The sequence below is a fragment of the Haliotis cracherodii genome, unplaced genomic scaffold (assembly GCF_022045235.1).
Source record: "Haliotis cracherodii isolate W230 unplaced genomic scaffold, xgHalCrac1.p SCAF_1, whole genome shotgun sequence".
Lineage (NCBI taxonomy): Eukaryota > Metazoa > Mollusca > Gastropoda > Lepetellida > Haliotidae > Haliotis > Haliotis cracherodii.
The window spans coordinates 22158705-22173913 of NW_027266264.1; the positions used below are offsets into that span (position 1 = coordinate 22158705).

At 42.2% G+C, this 15209-nt stretch overlaps 1 protein-coding gene across 1 annotated transcript; it reads left to right on the plus strand.

Annotated features, from left to right (window-relative positions):
• Positions 1-2800: 2800 nt before the first annotated feature.
• Positions 2801-13650, plus strand: LOC139461991 (solute carrier organic anion transporter family member 3A1-like). Its single transcript, XM_071243487.1, has 9 exons — positions 2801-3464; positions 3908-3994; positions 4548-4727; positions 5573-5737; positions 6373-6565; positions 6933-7062; positions 8215-8369; positions 11524-11588; positions 13373-13650. Exons 1-9 carry the CDS (start codon positions 2801-2803, stop codon positions 13648-13650), a joined length of 1917 nt encoding a protein of 638 aa, XP_071099588.1.
• The last annotated feature ends 1559 nt before the right edge of the window (positions 13651-15209 follow it).

The following is a 15209-nucleotide window of genomic DNA, read 5'->3' on the forward strand; positions in this document are numbered from 1 at the left end:
TCAATGAGGTTACCAGCTCTCGGGGCTGTTTGAACAGGTAAGGGTAAGTTTCGTATATTGTATTTCAGGAGAATATTAGTCCCTGTTTGCATAGCCTGTCTATGTCATGGTACAAATTGATGTATATAATATTGTCTACATCGTTGCTATATCACTAACAAAGCTAATCTATAATATACTGAACCGCAAAACAAACGTCACCCCAAGTAACATTGCATGAAAAGTTGTCATTTAAACTTCTTGGTAATTTTTGTCAAAGTTTCTAAAATTTAACATTACCTTGTCCGGAAAAATGAAATTTGATGATAAAAAACAAAGCAGATGACAATAAAACCGATCGCCCAAACGCATCACAGTAACGGCCATGGTAACCCGATGCACGTGAGTTCTTTGCAAATTGAAATGCACATGCGTTCCACCATTTCTTGCCCTATAAAAATCCCCCCAGATCGGATAACATTTATTCGTCATTGAATTGCTACCACATGCCAAGATTAACAAGAAATCAGCGACACCAAGCCCTTGGACGTATGCAAGCTGGACAAACCGCCCAACAAGTAGCCAATACATTTCAAGTCCACGTAAGGACTATATACAGGCTCCAGCAACGATACCAGACCACCAACACTACAGATGACCGACCACGTAGACTAAGTGGAAGACCAAGGGCCACCACCCGATCGTCAGATTGTGTGACAGCATCTTCAAGATCGCTTTGTTACTGCTGCGGAAAGTGCTCACCAGACCATGGGGACACACCAGCGACACACTAGTGCCGACACCGTGCGTCAACGATTTACGAGCAGACACCTCCACTGTCACAGGCCATCCCGAGGACCCATTCGGACACAATGTCATCGCCGGGACCGTCTTCAGTGGGCAACATAGCACCAGCATTGGCGCCACCAGCAATGGAGAAGAGTCATCTTCTCAGACGAGAGCCGTTACTGTATCTCAACAGCAGATGGCAGAGAGAGAGAGTCTGGCGACGCCGTGGGGAGCGTTATTCGGATGGGTTGTGTTGTTGAGAGAGACTCGTGGGGCGGTCCGAGCATCATGGTGTGGGGTTGAATTGGTCTTGCACAGAAGGTCGGCCCTGTGGTCTTCCAGAACATCGGTCCAGGGAGAGGTAATGGTGTCACAGCAGCTCAATACATTAATCAAGTCTTGAGACCACACGCCATACCTCATTTGGCACGTCGCCGCAATCAGTTTCAGCATGATAACGCCCGTGCCCCCACTGCGAGAGCAACAAGAGCCTTCCTCCAGCAGAATGGCATTAGAACCATGCAGTGGCCTGCCCTCAGTTCCGATTTAAATCCCATTGAGCACCTGTGGGACGAGATTCATAGACGGCTGAAAGACGTCCGACCAAGGCTGCGTCAGGCGTTCCTCAAAGTGTGGGCTCAAGTGCCTATGGCCTTCATCAACCGCCTCATCCTGTCCATGTATCGACGTTGCACAGCAGTCATCAATGCACATGGCGGACACACGATATACTGACTTGTGATGCCATTTTCTCAGAGACTAGTGTTGTGTTTCACTTTAAGAACATTTGACACATTTCAACCTTGGTGATCAGTTTTGCCAAGTTTCATCTTTTTAATATGTCTCAAAGTATGTTTACAGTGTTTGGACAAATAAGGTTTCTTATATATCTATCCATGGTGACGTTTCTTTTGCGGTTCAGTATAATTAAATGAAGCGACAAACATTTATTAGAAATGAAGCACACTTATAATGTTCATACATCTATCGATATTCAAGAAAAAGAAATGCCTACATCAGCATAAAGTGCTGGGGTACACAGTCACGTGAGGCATACTTTTAGGCAACACAGAAAATTGGAAGTAATTGCAAATTTCATACTGACTGTTTACTTTCACTTCATTCAATCAAACTGTGCTTATATATTTTTGTATTCGTTGGTAAGTTGTCTTTTTATTGCAAACTAACAACGAATTGTCCACATAAACCTACGAGCAAAAGAAACAATACCTCAGAGTTGATTTTGTAATATGATTTTCAATTTAAAAAACAGCGATATTATATGCAAAAGAATAATATACTGTCGCTTAGTGTAGAACTCAAAGAATACTTATACATGGTTTGGTTTTGTTAATTATTTTTTTATTCAAAACCTTTTAAAATTTAAAAACAATCGCATAATACACAACTTCTTATGGTTATCTTTAACATCTCATCTTTGAAAGTCAATATATTTGGGGGTTTCTTTCGGCACAAATTTACAACATTTCGAACACGGTAGTGTTCATGAAATTGCAAATTCATTTCTTACCCCTCCTTTGAACCAATACATTGTTCTACAACATTACCCAGCCACAGATCACTTTGGCACGTATTACCTCCTGTTGCGGGAATGAATTATGGTTAAATAGTCATAATCCAATTTAACCACAGTTCCTTCAATGATCAATTACTTAAACAAAGTCGGTATACTCTCTTTTGCCCCTTCGTTTAGGTCCTTTCTGTCACTGGAACGTGCTTTCGGCAGACATTTCTTATGAATATAGACACGGTTTTGTCGCTTTTATTTGTCTATTGTCTAGTGTTTTGTATGTGACAATACTCACTGACGACTCGATGTCAATATTGACCTAATGCGTCTGAAATGTCTGGCTGTAGCATATGAGGTATCAGATTACTGGTGTTTAGAGCTTTTGCTCGTTCCACAGTCGTTAGAGAAAATAGGTAATATCCCCTCACAATAAAGTACAACGTCCATGACACCCGCCACTTTCATCTTCCAGAAGACGACGACGGTACATGCGACAAAACCATGTCGGCGAAGACGTCCGTGTATGGTGCCAAACCAGCTGATGATAAAGAAGTATTCGAGTCACATTGTGGAGTCGGATCATGTCGTCCTCAAGCTATGCAATGTTTTAAAAATGTGTTATCATTTTCCATGTTCTACGGGTTGGCATCCATGATAACACAGTCGTTGAGTGTTTACATTGTCTCTCAAGTAACAGCTTTGGAAAAACAGTTCAATCTGAACAGTACGACAACTGGCATTATCCTTGGCTGCAATGACATTGGTTTTCTCTGCACCGTTCTTTTCGTTAGTCATTTTGGGAGCTACCGTCATATTCCCCGAATCCTCTCTCTGTCCTGCATGCTGTTTGGCGTATCTGGCATTTTAGCAAGTATGTGTCACTTCTTCAATCCCTACCAGTTACCCAAGCTTTCAACGGAGAATGTTCTGAATTCATCGGTGGAACAGAGGCTCGTGACCCCTCTGTGTGACCATGCCAACGTGACGTCGGGTGGGTGTGGCCAGGAGGGTGTGGCCAGTGGGTCTGGCGGGCCACAATGGATAGTGTGGTTGTTGGGGGGCAGTATGGTTCTTCAAGGAATTGCAAAATCGCCCCGAAGTTCTCTGTCAACCACTTACATCGATGACAACAATCTCATAAAGACCAAATCCGGAATTTATATTGGTAAGTACATTACTAATCCTAATAAAAACAACAAAGAAACCTTGTCATTCACATAAAACAATATCTGCTAAAAGCAGAGACCATTGTACGATTCTGAGTGTATCATGAGCATATGTTATTGAATCACTATCAAATAGTGATGATACCGGGTGTTCGCGAAAAGATCCGGGTATCTTAGCACCATCGATGGCACCCGTCACAAACACATGCAAAGGCAGGTCAATTGTTCACCTGAAAAAACGCAAGAACGTATCACGGTACAAATGGCATCATTTGTCACTGATGAGTCAAATTTGGAAATATCTTTCCTACGTCTACCATAAAACCTTTTGATTTTTTTTTCTCTTTTTCTCTGATACCTTGAATATTGCAATACATTGATGTTTGTGCGGTCCTTACATTGATGCTGGTGTCATCCTCACACTGGTGCTGGTGATGTGCAGGTATCAGCATGACGATGCAGTTTCTCGGTCCTGCAATGGCGGTGGCACTAGGAGGAGTTTTCAGGACCATCCCTGTTGATCTGCAAGGTACGTTTGCGACTGCAGCATCTATTTTTCATACCAGTGCACATGACATAAATAAATATACTTACAGTAAATAACTGCAGTAAAAATAACCCTTCATGTGAATAAATTATTTAAATTAGAAAGTATGTCTCAGTTATGCGAAATATAACCAGTAGTTTTTAACAAGGAACTGTTATTTTTATTGTTACAAACTATCTCGGAAACCCAAGAAGCATGCCTTGCACGGGGGCCTCAGTCCTGCAGCTTGCCACACCAGGATCCGCTGATTGTGATTCTTTACGTAAGACTGAAGTGTTGCATGTTAAACTGCTCCATGGTATCTCAGTGAGCTGGCACTAAATCGGCATCAGTCCGGACTAGTACAAGCACACACACACACACACACACACACACACACGTGAATGAAAGTCGCTATATAAGTGCAATAACTTGGCATTAAACCCAATTTCATCCCCTCACCTATTCAGTAATGATGAAGACACATGACCACATTTACCTTTTTCTATGAGGTTTTTGTTTGAATTAAATAGCACCTTTCATTCTGTCACCCTAGACACAGAATTGACACCAAGACACCCCAAATGGATTGGAGCATGGTGGCTTGGCTTTCTCTTGTTCGGCTGCTTGGGTGTCGTCATTGCGATACCTTTACTGTTCTTCCCGAAGCACCTTGTTCCTCCCAAAGAAAAGCAATCGCCCAAAGAGGACGTTCCCGTGAAAGAGAAAATAAAAGGTGACAGATCGTTGTAAAATATCAATAGATTTTAGATAATATTCTGAAACATACGAAATAGTTCAGTGGCACTTTGACAGAAAAGAAAAATATACTATGTACTGAATCAATTATTTACGCCACGTTCTACTTACACGCTTTTAGAAGGCACGGGTGACCCAGTCGTCTAAGACGCCGCGATTCACTGTGCAGAGTTGCGTCACTTGGGAACGCCAGAAACCTATGATTGTGGTTTCGAATTCCGGTTCGCCCCAATTATGTTTCCAGGTTTGTCAGCACCATACCCGTGCTCGTGGGTTTCACCGAAGTGGTAAACGTCTGAGACCTGCATCACTTCGGGCTTTCCTCCCACATTAAGCTGACACGTCGTGATATAACTGGAATACTGTTAAAAGCGGCGTTAAATCCAACTCACTCACTCACTACACACTTTTATATTCTATTCACTTATATGATCATGAGATCCCTGATTATTTCATAATTAATCCTCTTCTGTTACAAAGAGCCCCGTGGGGATTCTAGGTTTGAAAAGGTCCCCAGACAGCAACGTATGCAAGCAAAAGGATCGGTTGACAGCGTGTCACTGTAATCCGATTGATCGTTGCTCACAATATCGATCACTGCATTGTGTGGTCGAGACTCGATGATGTGCAGGCCGCCCTCATATAGCTCGAATATTGCTTAGTGCGGCGTTAGAGTGCAAACAAGCATGGCAATGAAGCAGCGTGCTAATATAACACATATCTAGAACTGTCCAACTGATCTATCCAATGAGTTACGAAGTCATCAGCCAGGATGCGTCATCAGATTATTGTAAATTCTCTTTGACATAATGTTGGCTTCAGAACTACCCCGGTCTATGTCCCGTGTGTTGAGGAGTCCTGTCTACAGCCTCTCGCTGGTTGGCGTGCTCTTCCTACTGTTTCTGGTGGGCGGAGGCCAGTCCTTCTCATCCAAGTATGTGGAGAAGCAGTTCATGATGCCCGCGTCCAAAACAAACATCATCCTAGGTAGATAACATCATCAGTTCACATAATCCTATATGTATTTGAAAATCCTTTTCTAATCTGTAGTTTGTCTTCTGACAGTTGTTCATGAAACTGATACGGTAGAGCGACATTTTTCTACAGGTATTGTTAATGATCCAGCCATGCAATTATCAAACGTCAACGACAGAGAATAATGAAATATCCCCGAAACAGATTCCATTGGGTGTGAAAGGCAAACTAACGGTGAAAACTATTACAAATAGATCACTGAAAAACAGTAATGAAACCAGGTATTGCTGTGTTTGCATACCAGGTGTTGGTGTGTTTGCGCACCAGGTTCTGCTGTGCAAAGTGCGTACCTTTGTGGTATCAATACCAGATGCCCGCATCGTCCAAATTCTGCTTTTTGGTTCTCCAAGGAGGTTTACGACGAGGACCTGCATCACTGTAGGCGTTCATCACTTTGTGATATGATTATAATTTTGCAAAAAGCGGCTATAAACCTAGCTGACTCTCTCACTAAGAAGTTAAACGTACAAGTTATATATATTATTATTCCTAAAGAAATGAACATGTTACTAATCATCTCCTCTCAAGACTGTAAGCTGTATTAAAGTCCAAGGGCGACGCTGCTAATGTGTACGACTGTGTTGCAGGGATACAGACTCTCATCAGTACCACAGTCGGAACCTTCACCGGGGGACTTCTGACGAGTCGTCTGAAACTGACGCGAGCTGGTTGCCTCAAGTTTACCCTCATCACGCTGCTGGTGGCGATATGTTGCAATGTTGTTATGTGTTTCCTCGGCTGTGATACGCCAAAAATTCACGGTTTCCATGACAGCAAGGGGTAAGCATGTGAAGTGTTTTAAGACTTTTAACAATACAATCAATATTTCGCCCATAGTTAATACTGTAAATGGAGGCATACCTAAGCAGACTGAAGATCCCTCAGACGTGCCAGGGGTCCACGGTCTGAGGTTCGTATTCCAGATTCGCTTGTTTCTTATACGGCAACATACCCGTTGTAAATGGCTCAGGCCCACGTCACTTCTTTCCTGCCACATCAAGCTAGCACGCCGTGATATAACTGCAATACTGTACAAAGACGCGCTTAACTTCGGGATATCCTCCCACAACATGCTGTGAAATAACTGAAGTACTGTCCAAATCAAGCTTTAATCAGAATCATGCTTTGCTATGTGGTATTGTTTCAGTATCATCACTTTCGACGACGGCATCAGCGTATGTTCGTGCGACAGCACCAATTACTTTCCAGTCTGCGGGGACGACGGGATGACGTACTTCTCCCCTTGTTTCGCCGGCTGCACAAACCAAACTCTGTCGGTACGGGATCACAAATTGTGCTCACAAATTCACAAATTGAAGTCGCTTAATAAGTTACTTATTACTAACGCGAGGTGTAGTAAAAGGGGCTTAACGTTGCTTTCACGATTATTTCACTTGTGTAGCGATGTCCACGCACGTGTGTCGCTGCTAGTCCGGATTTTTGCTGGGATTAAAGTGCTAGCCCACTGACATATCATGTCGTTGTGGGAACCATAATCAGAACCAATTTATACTGACCCCTTGGTGACCAGTGCTAATGTTCATCCGATTAATGTCGAGCGCCAGGCAGGGCACCAACAAGTCCCATAATTTAAGGTCTTTTCGTATTACGCGGCTATGGTCATCTGTTCCCAGATATGCTGTAAGGGTTCTGAAATATCATGTGCTGGGTGTCCAAAACTGTTTGGTTATCCTTTCAGAGAATAATATGTATGTCTTGAAGCGCTGTTTCACACAAAAAACAATGCCATAGGTGGGCGATGAGAGGTATTTTATAGAGAATAGTATACGGGCCGGGGTATGTGTGTCATACTTGTTTTATAAAACGAGTGTCAGAAATCTTACATTTTCCGAACGAGAGCGAGGGTAATACATGAACTCTCACACGATTTTCATAAAATCAGTACGAAACACGTGTGAGTGTAATAATTTCTTTATTAGACATTATTTCTTAATCCTTTTCAGTTCCCCTTTACAAAAATGCACTGCTCACCACCGCCATCTCCGAAAACCACAATTTGTCGAATGACGTCAACAATGTTCAGCTATAACGTCATTTCTAGTATGGAGTCATATCGTGTCTACGTCACAATGAGATTTGAATGACGTCAACAATGCCGTCCGGATGACGGACACAAATGCACTGATGCACGAGAAGTGATATTTGCACGTGTGCGCATACGATTTTCATAAACTCGATTTTATAACCCTGTGGATAATAAAGTTATATTCCCCCAAAAGTCACACGGCCACCTCAGTGCATATTGGAAGGATTACATCATCTAGAGTATCATAAAATGGGATGCAGTTGTAACGGAAGTTTACTTATTGAAGCTAGACTAGCTGGTCTTTGATATCCGGATGATAGAATGTCAACTCAACCTAAGTTCATCAATTCCACTGTTTTGTTTACGTGTATCTGGTTCCCAGACATATGGAGGCTGTAGCAAGGTGGAGAGCGGTCAGACAACGGCGGGAATGTGTGCCAGCGACTGCCCCTACTTCTACTACTACATAGCCGTCGACATGGTCCAGAAGCTGATAGGGACCATGGCCGTCATGCCGATGTACATGACCCTCATCAGGTACGTCATACATTCAAAACATGTCATGGCCCTCATCAGGTACGTCATACATATAAAACAAGGTCATGACCCTCATCAGGTACGTCATACGTATAAAACATGTCATGACCCTCATTGGGTACGTCATACATACAAAACATGTCATGACCCTCATCAGGTACGTCATGTATATAAAACAGGTCATGGCCCTCATTGGGTACGTCATACATACAAAACATGATATGACCCTCATCAGGTACGTCATATATGCAAAACATGTCATGACCCTCATCAGGTACGTCATACATATAAAACATGTCATGACCCTCATCAGGTACGTCATACATATAAAACATGTCATGACCCTCAACATGTACGTCTTACATAAAAGCATGACATGACTCGCATCAGGTGAATACGAATTTATAATAATCGACAATGAACATACATCATGGCGCTCATAATGTTGATATTACATCCACATACTCCATAAGGAACATATTGTTAATATTACATCTACATACAGCAAGGCGTTTATCTTCTCAATGTTACCTGTACAAACACCATGACGGTCATATTGTTAATATTCACTATCTGCATACACCATGACGCTCGTATTGTTGAAATTAACTATCTACATACACCATGGCGCTCATATTGTTGATATTCACTATCTATATACACCATGGCGCTCGTATTGTTGATATTCACTATCTACATACACCATGACGCTCGTATTGTTGATATTCGCTATCTACATACACCATGGCGCTCATATTGTTGATATTCGCTATCTATATACACCATGGCGCTCGTATTGTTGATATTCACTATCTACATACACCATGGCGCTCATATTGTTGATATTCGCTATATATATACACCCTGGCGCTCATATTGTTGATATTCGCTATCTATATACACCATGACGCTCGTATTGTTGATATTCGCTATCTACATACACCATGGCGCTCGTATTGTTGATATTCACTATCTATATACACCATGGCGCTCGTATTGTTGATATTCACTATCTATATACACCATGGCGCTCATATTGTTGATATTCGCTATCTATATACACCCTGGCGCTCATATTGTTGATATTCACTATCTATATACACCATGGCGCTCGTATTGTTGATATTCGCTATCTACATACACCATGGCGCTCATATTGTTGATATTCACTATCTACATACACCATGGCGCTCGTATTGTTGATATTCACTATCTACATACACCATGGCGCTCGTATTGTTGATATTCACTATCTACATACACCATGGCGCTCATATTGTTGATATTCACTATCTATATACACCATGGCGCTCGTATTGTTGATATTCACTATCTAAATACACCATGGCGCTCGTAATGTTGATATTCACTATCTAAATACACCATGGCGCTCGTAATGTTGATATTAACTATCTGCATACACCATGGCGCTCGTAATGTTGATATTAACTATCTACATACATCACGGCGCTCGTATTGTTGATATTCACTATCTATATACACCATGGCACTCGTAATGTTGATATTAACTATCTGCATACACCATGGCGCTCGAGTTGTTGATATTAACTACATGTATCTACATACACCATGACGTTTGTATTGTTGATATTCGCTATCTACAAACACCCTGGCGCTGATATTGTTGACATTAACTATCTACATACACCATGGCGCTATATTCACTATATACATACACTATAACCTTCTCGTCGTATATCTCGCGGTTCATGTCTGAAACTGATGCAGATGGGTATTGTCGAACCGATGTTGTAATCATCAGTGGTGTACAGTGCAAGAGTATACAACTCAGAAGTTGTTATGATGCGGTTACACCATTCAAGGCCTCAGTATGGCTTTGAAAATGTGTTATGGAAGACATGTGGAGGACATTTCCAAATTTGACGCATCAGTCACAAAAACGATCTCTGATACAATGTTCCTGTGTCTCTGCAGGTGCACAATTGGCTTGTCTGTGCATACATTTGAGACTGTGCCACCGATGGGGTAGGATACGCTCACCTTTTCGCGAACACCTGGTATCATCACTATTTGATAGTGATTCAAAGGTTTATGTTCAAGATATTATCGGAATCGTACACTCGATGGATATTTCTTATTGATATGGAAAGGGTTTTGTCGCTTTTATTTACCTGACAACGCCCATCCATCCACACAGAGCACTAGTCGTAAATGATGTCCTCAATTATAACAACATGACACATATGGATGTCTGATTGAAGATGTACGAGAAATCGCAGATTCTTGACTGAGAGAGTGAGTAAGTTTGGTTTAACTCAAACTTGATCACTGTTAGTATGTCACTTATATCACAGCTTCATGTTAGAACAGAGATGGTACTTGTTGTTACCCTGTCTGGCGCTCGGTATTAAGGGGCTAAAACAAGGGCTGGTCGGCTCGGAGTCAGTATATTATGTCTGAGTGGAATATTCATGTTAAATTGCGGCACACACACACACACACACACACACACACACACACACACACACACACACACACACACACACACACACACACACACACACACACGTGAAATAATCTAGGACGGGATTAAGCCCCCTTTCACCTCACCTCACCTACACATTCGGACCTTCCTGAAAGAATGGTGGCATAGTCTCAGAAGCTACAGCATCTCAGCTAGTCAATGCCAGGACATACTAGTCTACAGGCTGACATTCTTTCAAATGGTCAGCATTCACGCTACACTATCCTAAATGGGTGGATTTTGTGGGGCGGAATTTCGGCCCCCTTCATGGATAGCGTTTGTTCATGATGTATTGAAAGGTAGCTGCAAGGAAAGCTGTATCTAGGTTCACTCATTATTTGTACAGTGAACCTATTTGCCGCATTTGACTATTTGGAAACTCACATTTCAATGAGTTGTGCCATATAAAAGTTACAACTTACGTCGCAATGTAAGTTCTCAACAGGTTGATTATTCGTGAGAGCTATTATTTACAACGAGGAACATATTAGGCCTACTGATGAATAGCTTTCAACATCGATCTTTTCAAAGAAACCCATTACACCCAGGTTTATTTACGAATACTACTTTTGTCACAAATAATAACAGCAACGTTAATGCTACTTGCGACACAACTAATAATACAACTATGCTTTTTATGTTTTACAGGAGCGTTGAGGGCAAGGACAAGGCGACGGCGTTTGGACTGTTTTCGTTTCTGGCATCCCTGCTAGGTAGGTGGACGTATGACTGCCACATATATCCACGCATTGTACTTGTTGTCAACACCAAATGTAAAGAAATCGGGTCACGTGAAATATCGACGATAGCACATTCCAATTCCGAAACTGACGTGACACTATAATATATACTATGCCAAAAAAGTAGGGGATAGTGGGAATCATCAAGACCTATACTCTGACCAATATGGTATTGGCAAATGGGAATGGTATAGTCATATCTGCTTGGGAGTCGATGAGATCAAATGGGTTCTAATGGTTTGTGTGATGAGATGGTGGCGCACTAGTCTTTAAAGGTGTCGGGGTTAAATTTGAAATTTGTATTTTGAAGCCAACGCCACTAACAACGGATAAAAACCGCCTCTGTTGACCAGACTTGCACGAGTTGTTCGAGGCATGTTTCTGATAAGTCGACCAATGTCAACTTGACTCATGTCGTTCCACTCATCAGTGAGAGCAACACCGAGTTCATTGAGAGTGGTGGATGGACTTTGACGTTGACGTACACGTCTGCCAATGACATCCTACACGTGTTCAATAGGGGACATGTCAGGAATAAGTGCTGGCAAAAGCATGTCATGGATATCTTGCTGTTGGAGGAAATGGGTCACAATCCTTGCACGATAAGCACGTGCATTTTCATCATGAAAGATGAAGCGTTGCCAAACACGTTGTGGAAATGGCAGCACGAGCGGTGCAATGATGTTGTCCCGAATGTATTGACCTGTGACTCTCAAATGGACAATATGGAGAGCAGTTCAGACAGCTGCAGTCATTGTGATATCACCCCATACCATTCTGAACCTACCCCAAAAATGATTATGCTGTACGACGTTAACGTCCAAAAAACGTTCATTGGGATGTCTCCAAACGCGATTCCTTCGGTCATGGAAGTTAATCTCGAGTCGTCAGAAAACATGGCATTAGCCAAAGTCGTTTGTCCCAGTGCTGACGTTCTACGCCACTGACGCCTCTGATTGAAATGACGTGCAGTAGGTGGTATCGACCTTTCCTGTGTCACCGTTCCTTGTAGGTATAGTATGTCCAAACGTACCGCTGGGATTCCGATGATGACATGGTGTTTTGGGAACAGAATATGTCCCCCCCCCCCCCCACCACATGCTTGTCGTGAGAGCAGTTTGGATCATGTTACATTGTTACATTGTGTAACCAGACCGCGTCGTACGTTAAAAGGTGGTACTTGTTGTTACCCTGTCTGGCACTCGGTATTAAGGGGCTAAAACAAGGACTGTCGGCTCGGGGCCAGTATACTGTGTCTGAGGGGGGTATTCATGTTAAACTGCGGCATGGTATCTCAGTGGGATGACACTATAAAAATCGGCATTTTGTTCTGACTAGTACAAGCACACACACACACACACACACACACACACACACACACACACACACACACACACACACACACACACACACACACACAAACGTGCACGTACGTCGCTTGGTAAGTGTAATAGTCTTGGACGTAACATTAAAAGCCATTTCACCTCACCTTAACAGACTTGATTAGGTACAGGCCACGATGATGAAGTTGTAAAATCATTAACTAAAACATATAACATGCATTCTCATAATCCAGCTCTGTGCAATTATACGTATATGTGTGATTTTACGCTTTAATGATGTATTGATTTCTTTAATATTTCGAAATTCAGTTTAAAACAGAATAAACGGGTGATTTGGGAAGCAACCCACTAGTAAGTCCTGCTGACTTGTTAAGAAATATCTCTTTAACTACAATGTTTTACATTCTGTTGCAGGATTACTTCCGGCTCCCATCGTGTTCGGCTACGTCATTGACGGTACATGCCTTATTTGGGAGAGGTCATGTGGCGTCAGAGGTGCGTGCTCACAGTTCGACCTGGAATCTCTGCGACTCCGACTGAAGACAACGGAAAGTGCTGGGAGGGTTGTTAGCATGCTCTTCTTCGGTATCGCCTTCGCTGTGCTCAAGTTTCAAGGTGACGACAAACCCACTGACGAAACCCGCGAACTGCCGGTCAAAATGGCCACGAAAACAGAGTCGTCGGCCCTGTGAATATACACGTCTTCACGTTAGTGTTGTGGCAGTTTACTCAGAAAAACTGTAAATCTGTAAATCTTGATTCAAGCATTTATTTACATTAAGGTCATTCTTTTAAGGTTAAGACTATACCCTGTTACAGTTTCCAGTGGGCATTCAAGGCCCTCAGCTTTACATGGACATCTACTTCAGGTTAAGGTTCTTCTCAGGTATAGACAATCATCCGTTTAACCGGGGTGGAGTTGTGGGTGATTATAAGGATTAAAATAGTGTAGTTGTTTATGCTTTATAGTATAAAATACACAATTATCGAGTATTATGCGAAATGGGAAACTACATCGTATCAGATTATAACAAACTTGGGCAATAAAAAAAATTGAAGTTTGAGATCACTAGGCATGATGATTCGGTTTATTCTCAGGAACGCGACGCCTCCAGGGGTGTAAAAAACAAAACGTTAAAACGGTTCACCTCTTGGTCAGGTAACCAATTAACTTGTACAATTGCCATGATGTGTTTATTTAAGGATTAGGCAGAGTTGAAAAAAAGGAATGGGGAAAGAACGAACTATACACCAGTTACATTTATTTGATTTTTATTTAAGAATACCCTGAAATATATCAATTTTAAGACCGCCTCCGTGGTCTTGTTGTAGAGCGTCCGCCCGGAGAGCGGAAGGTCCGGGGTTCGATCCCCGACCGCGTCATACCAAAAGACGATGAAATATGGCACTTGTTGTTACTCTGTCTGGCACTCGGCATTAAGGGGATAAAACAAGGACTGGTCGGCTCGGAGTCAGTATACTGTGTCTGAGTGGGGTATTCATGTTAAACTGCGGTATAGTATCTCAGTGAGCTAGCACTATAAATCGGCATCAGTCCGGACTAACACACACACACACACACTCCTTTCTTTGCCCCTCCAATCAGATTCAACCTCTCGTATCACTTGCATTTGCTTCAAATGAAAAGATTTTAAAAATATCTGTTGACAACGAGTTAGCTGTGTACATGCTTTGCAAATCCTGCAGTCGACCGAAATCTGCATGACACTTTACGAACCGGATTTCGATTTGGGTGCGCGATTTTGATTGGACTATGCATAGACTCGTTAGTCCAGCCAACATGTAACTCCATAATACCAGTCTAGTTCGGCAAGGGTGGAAACTGGACTTTTATAGTCAGTTAACTCACTTGCCTCGGGAAGATGGTCATGTAATTGCTTAGGTTGAAACATTTATGTGATATATTTTGTTAAGCAAACAAGCAATAGATCGCGACAATGCCGCTTATAGCCTACGGTTTTGCTTGACAGTACCATCAGAGACCTTGGCAAGCTGACACAAGTTACGCTGCTGCCTGGCTTGTATATATTCCATTTTGCATATCTCGCTTTGAAAGGTAATCATAAATATTCGATTCTAGTGAACACGAATAACGAATTCAATTCATGAAGGATACGGTTCGATTCACTGAATATACGAGTGATGAATCGTAAGACAATCTGCCCCCTCGCATTTCCTGTGTTTTACCCAAAGTTTGAAAAATCAAAAAGGCTCTCCCTATTCAACTTTT

Coding starts and splice junctions, on each gene's coding strand:
- LOC139461991 (XM_071243487.1), top strand. CDS start 2,801: ATGTCGGCGAAGACGTCCGTGTATGGTGCCAAACCAGCTGATGATAAA. Junction 4,728..5,572: donor CGTGAAAGAGAAAATAAAAG/GTGACAGATCGT, acceptor TGTTGGCTTCAG/AACTACCCCGGTCTATGTCC. Junction 8,370..11,523: donor ATGTACATGACCCTCATCAG/GTACGTCATACA, acceptor TATGTTTTACAG/GAGCGTTGAGGGCAAGGACA.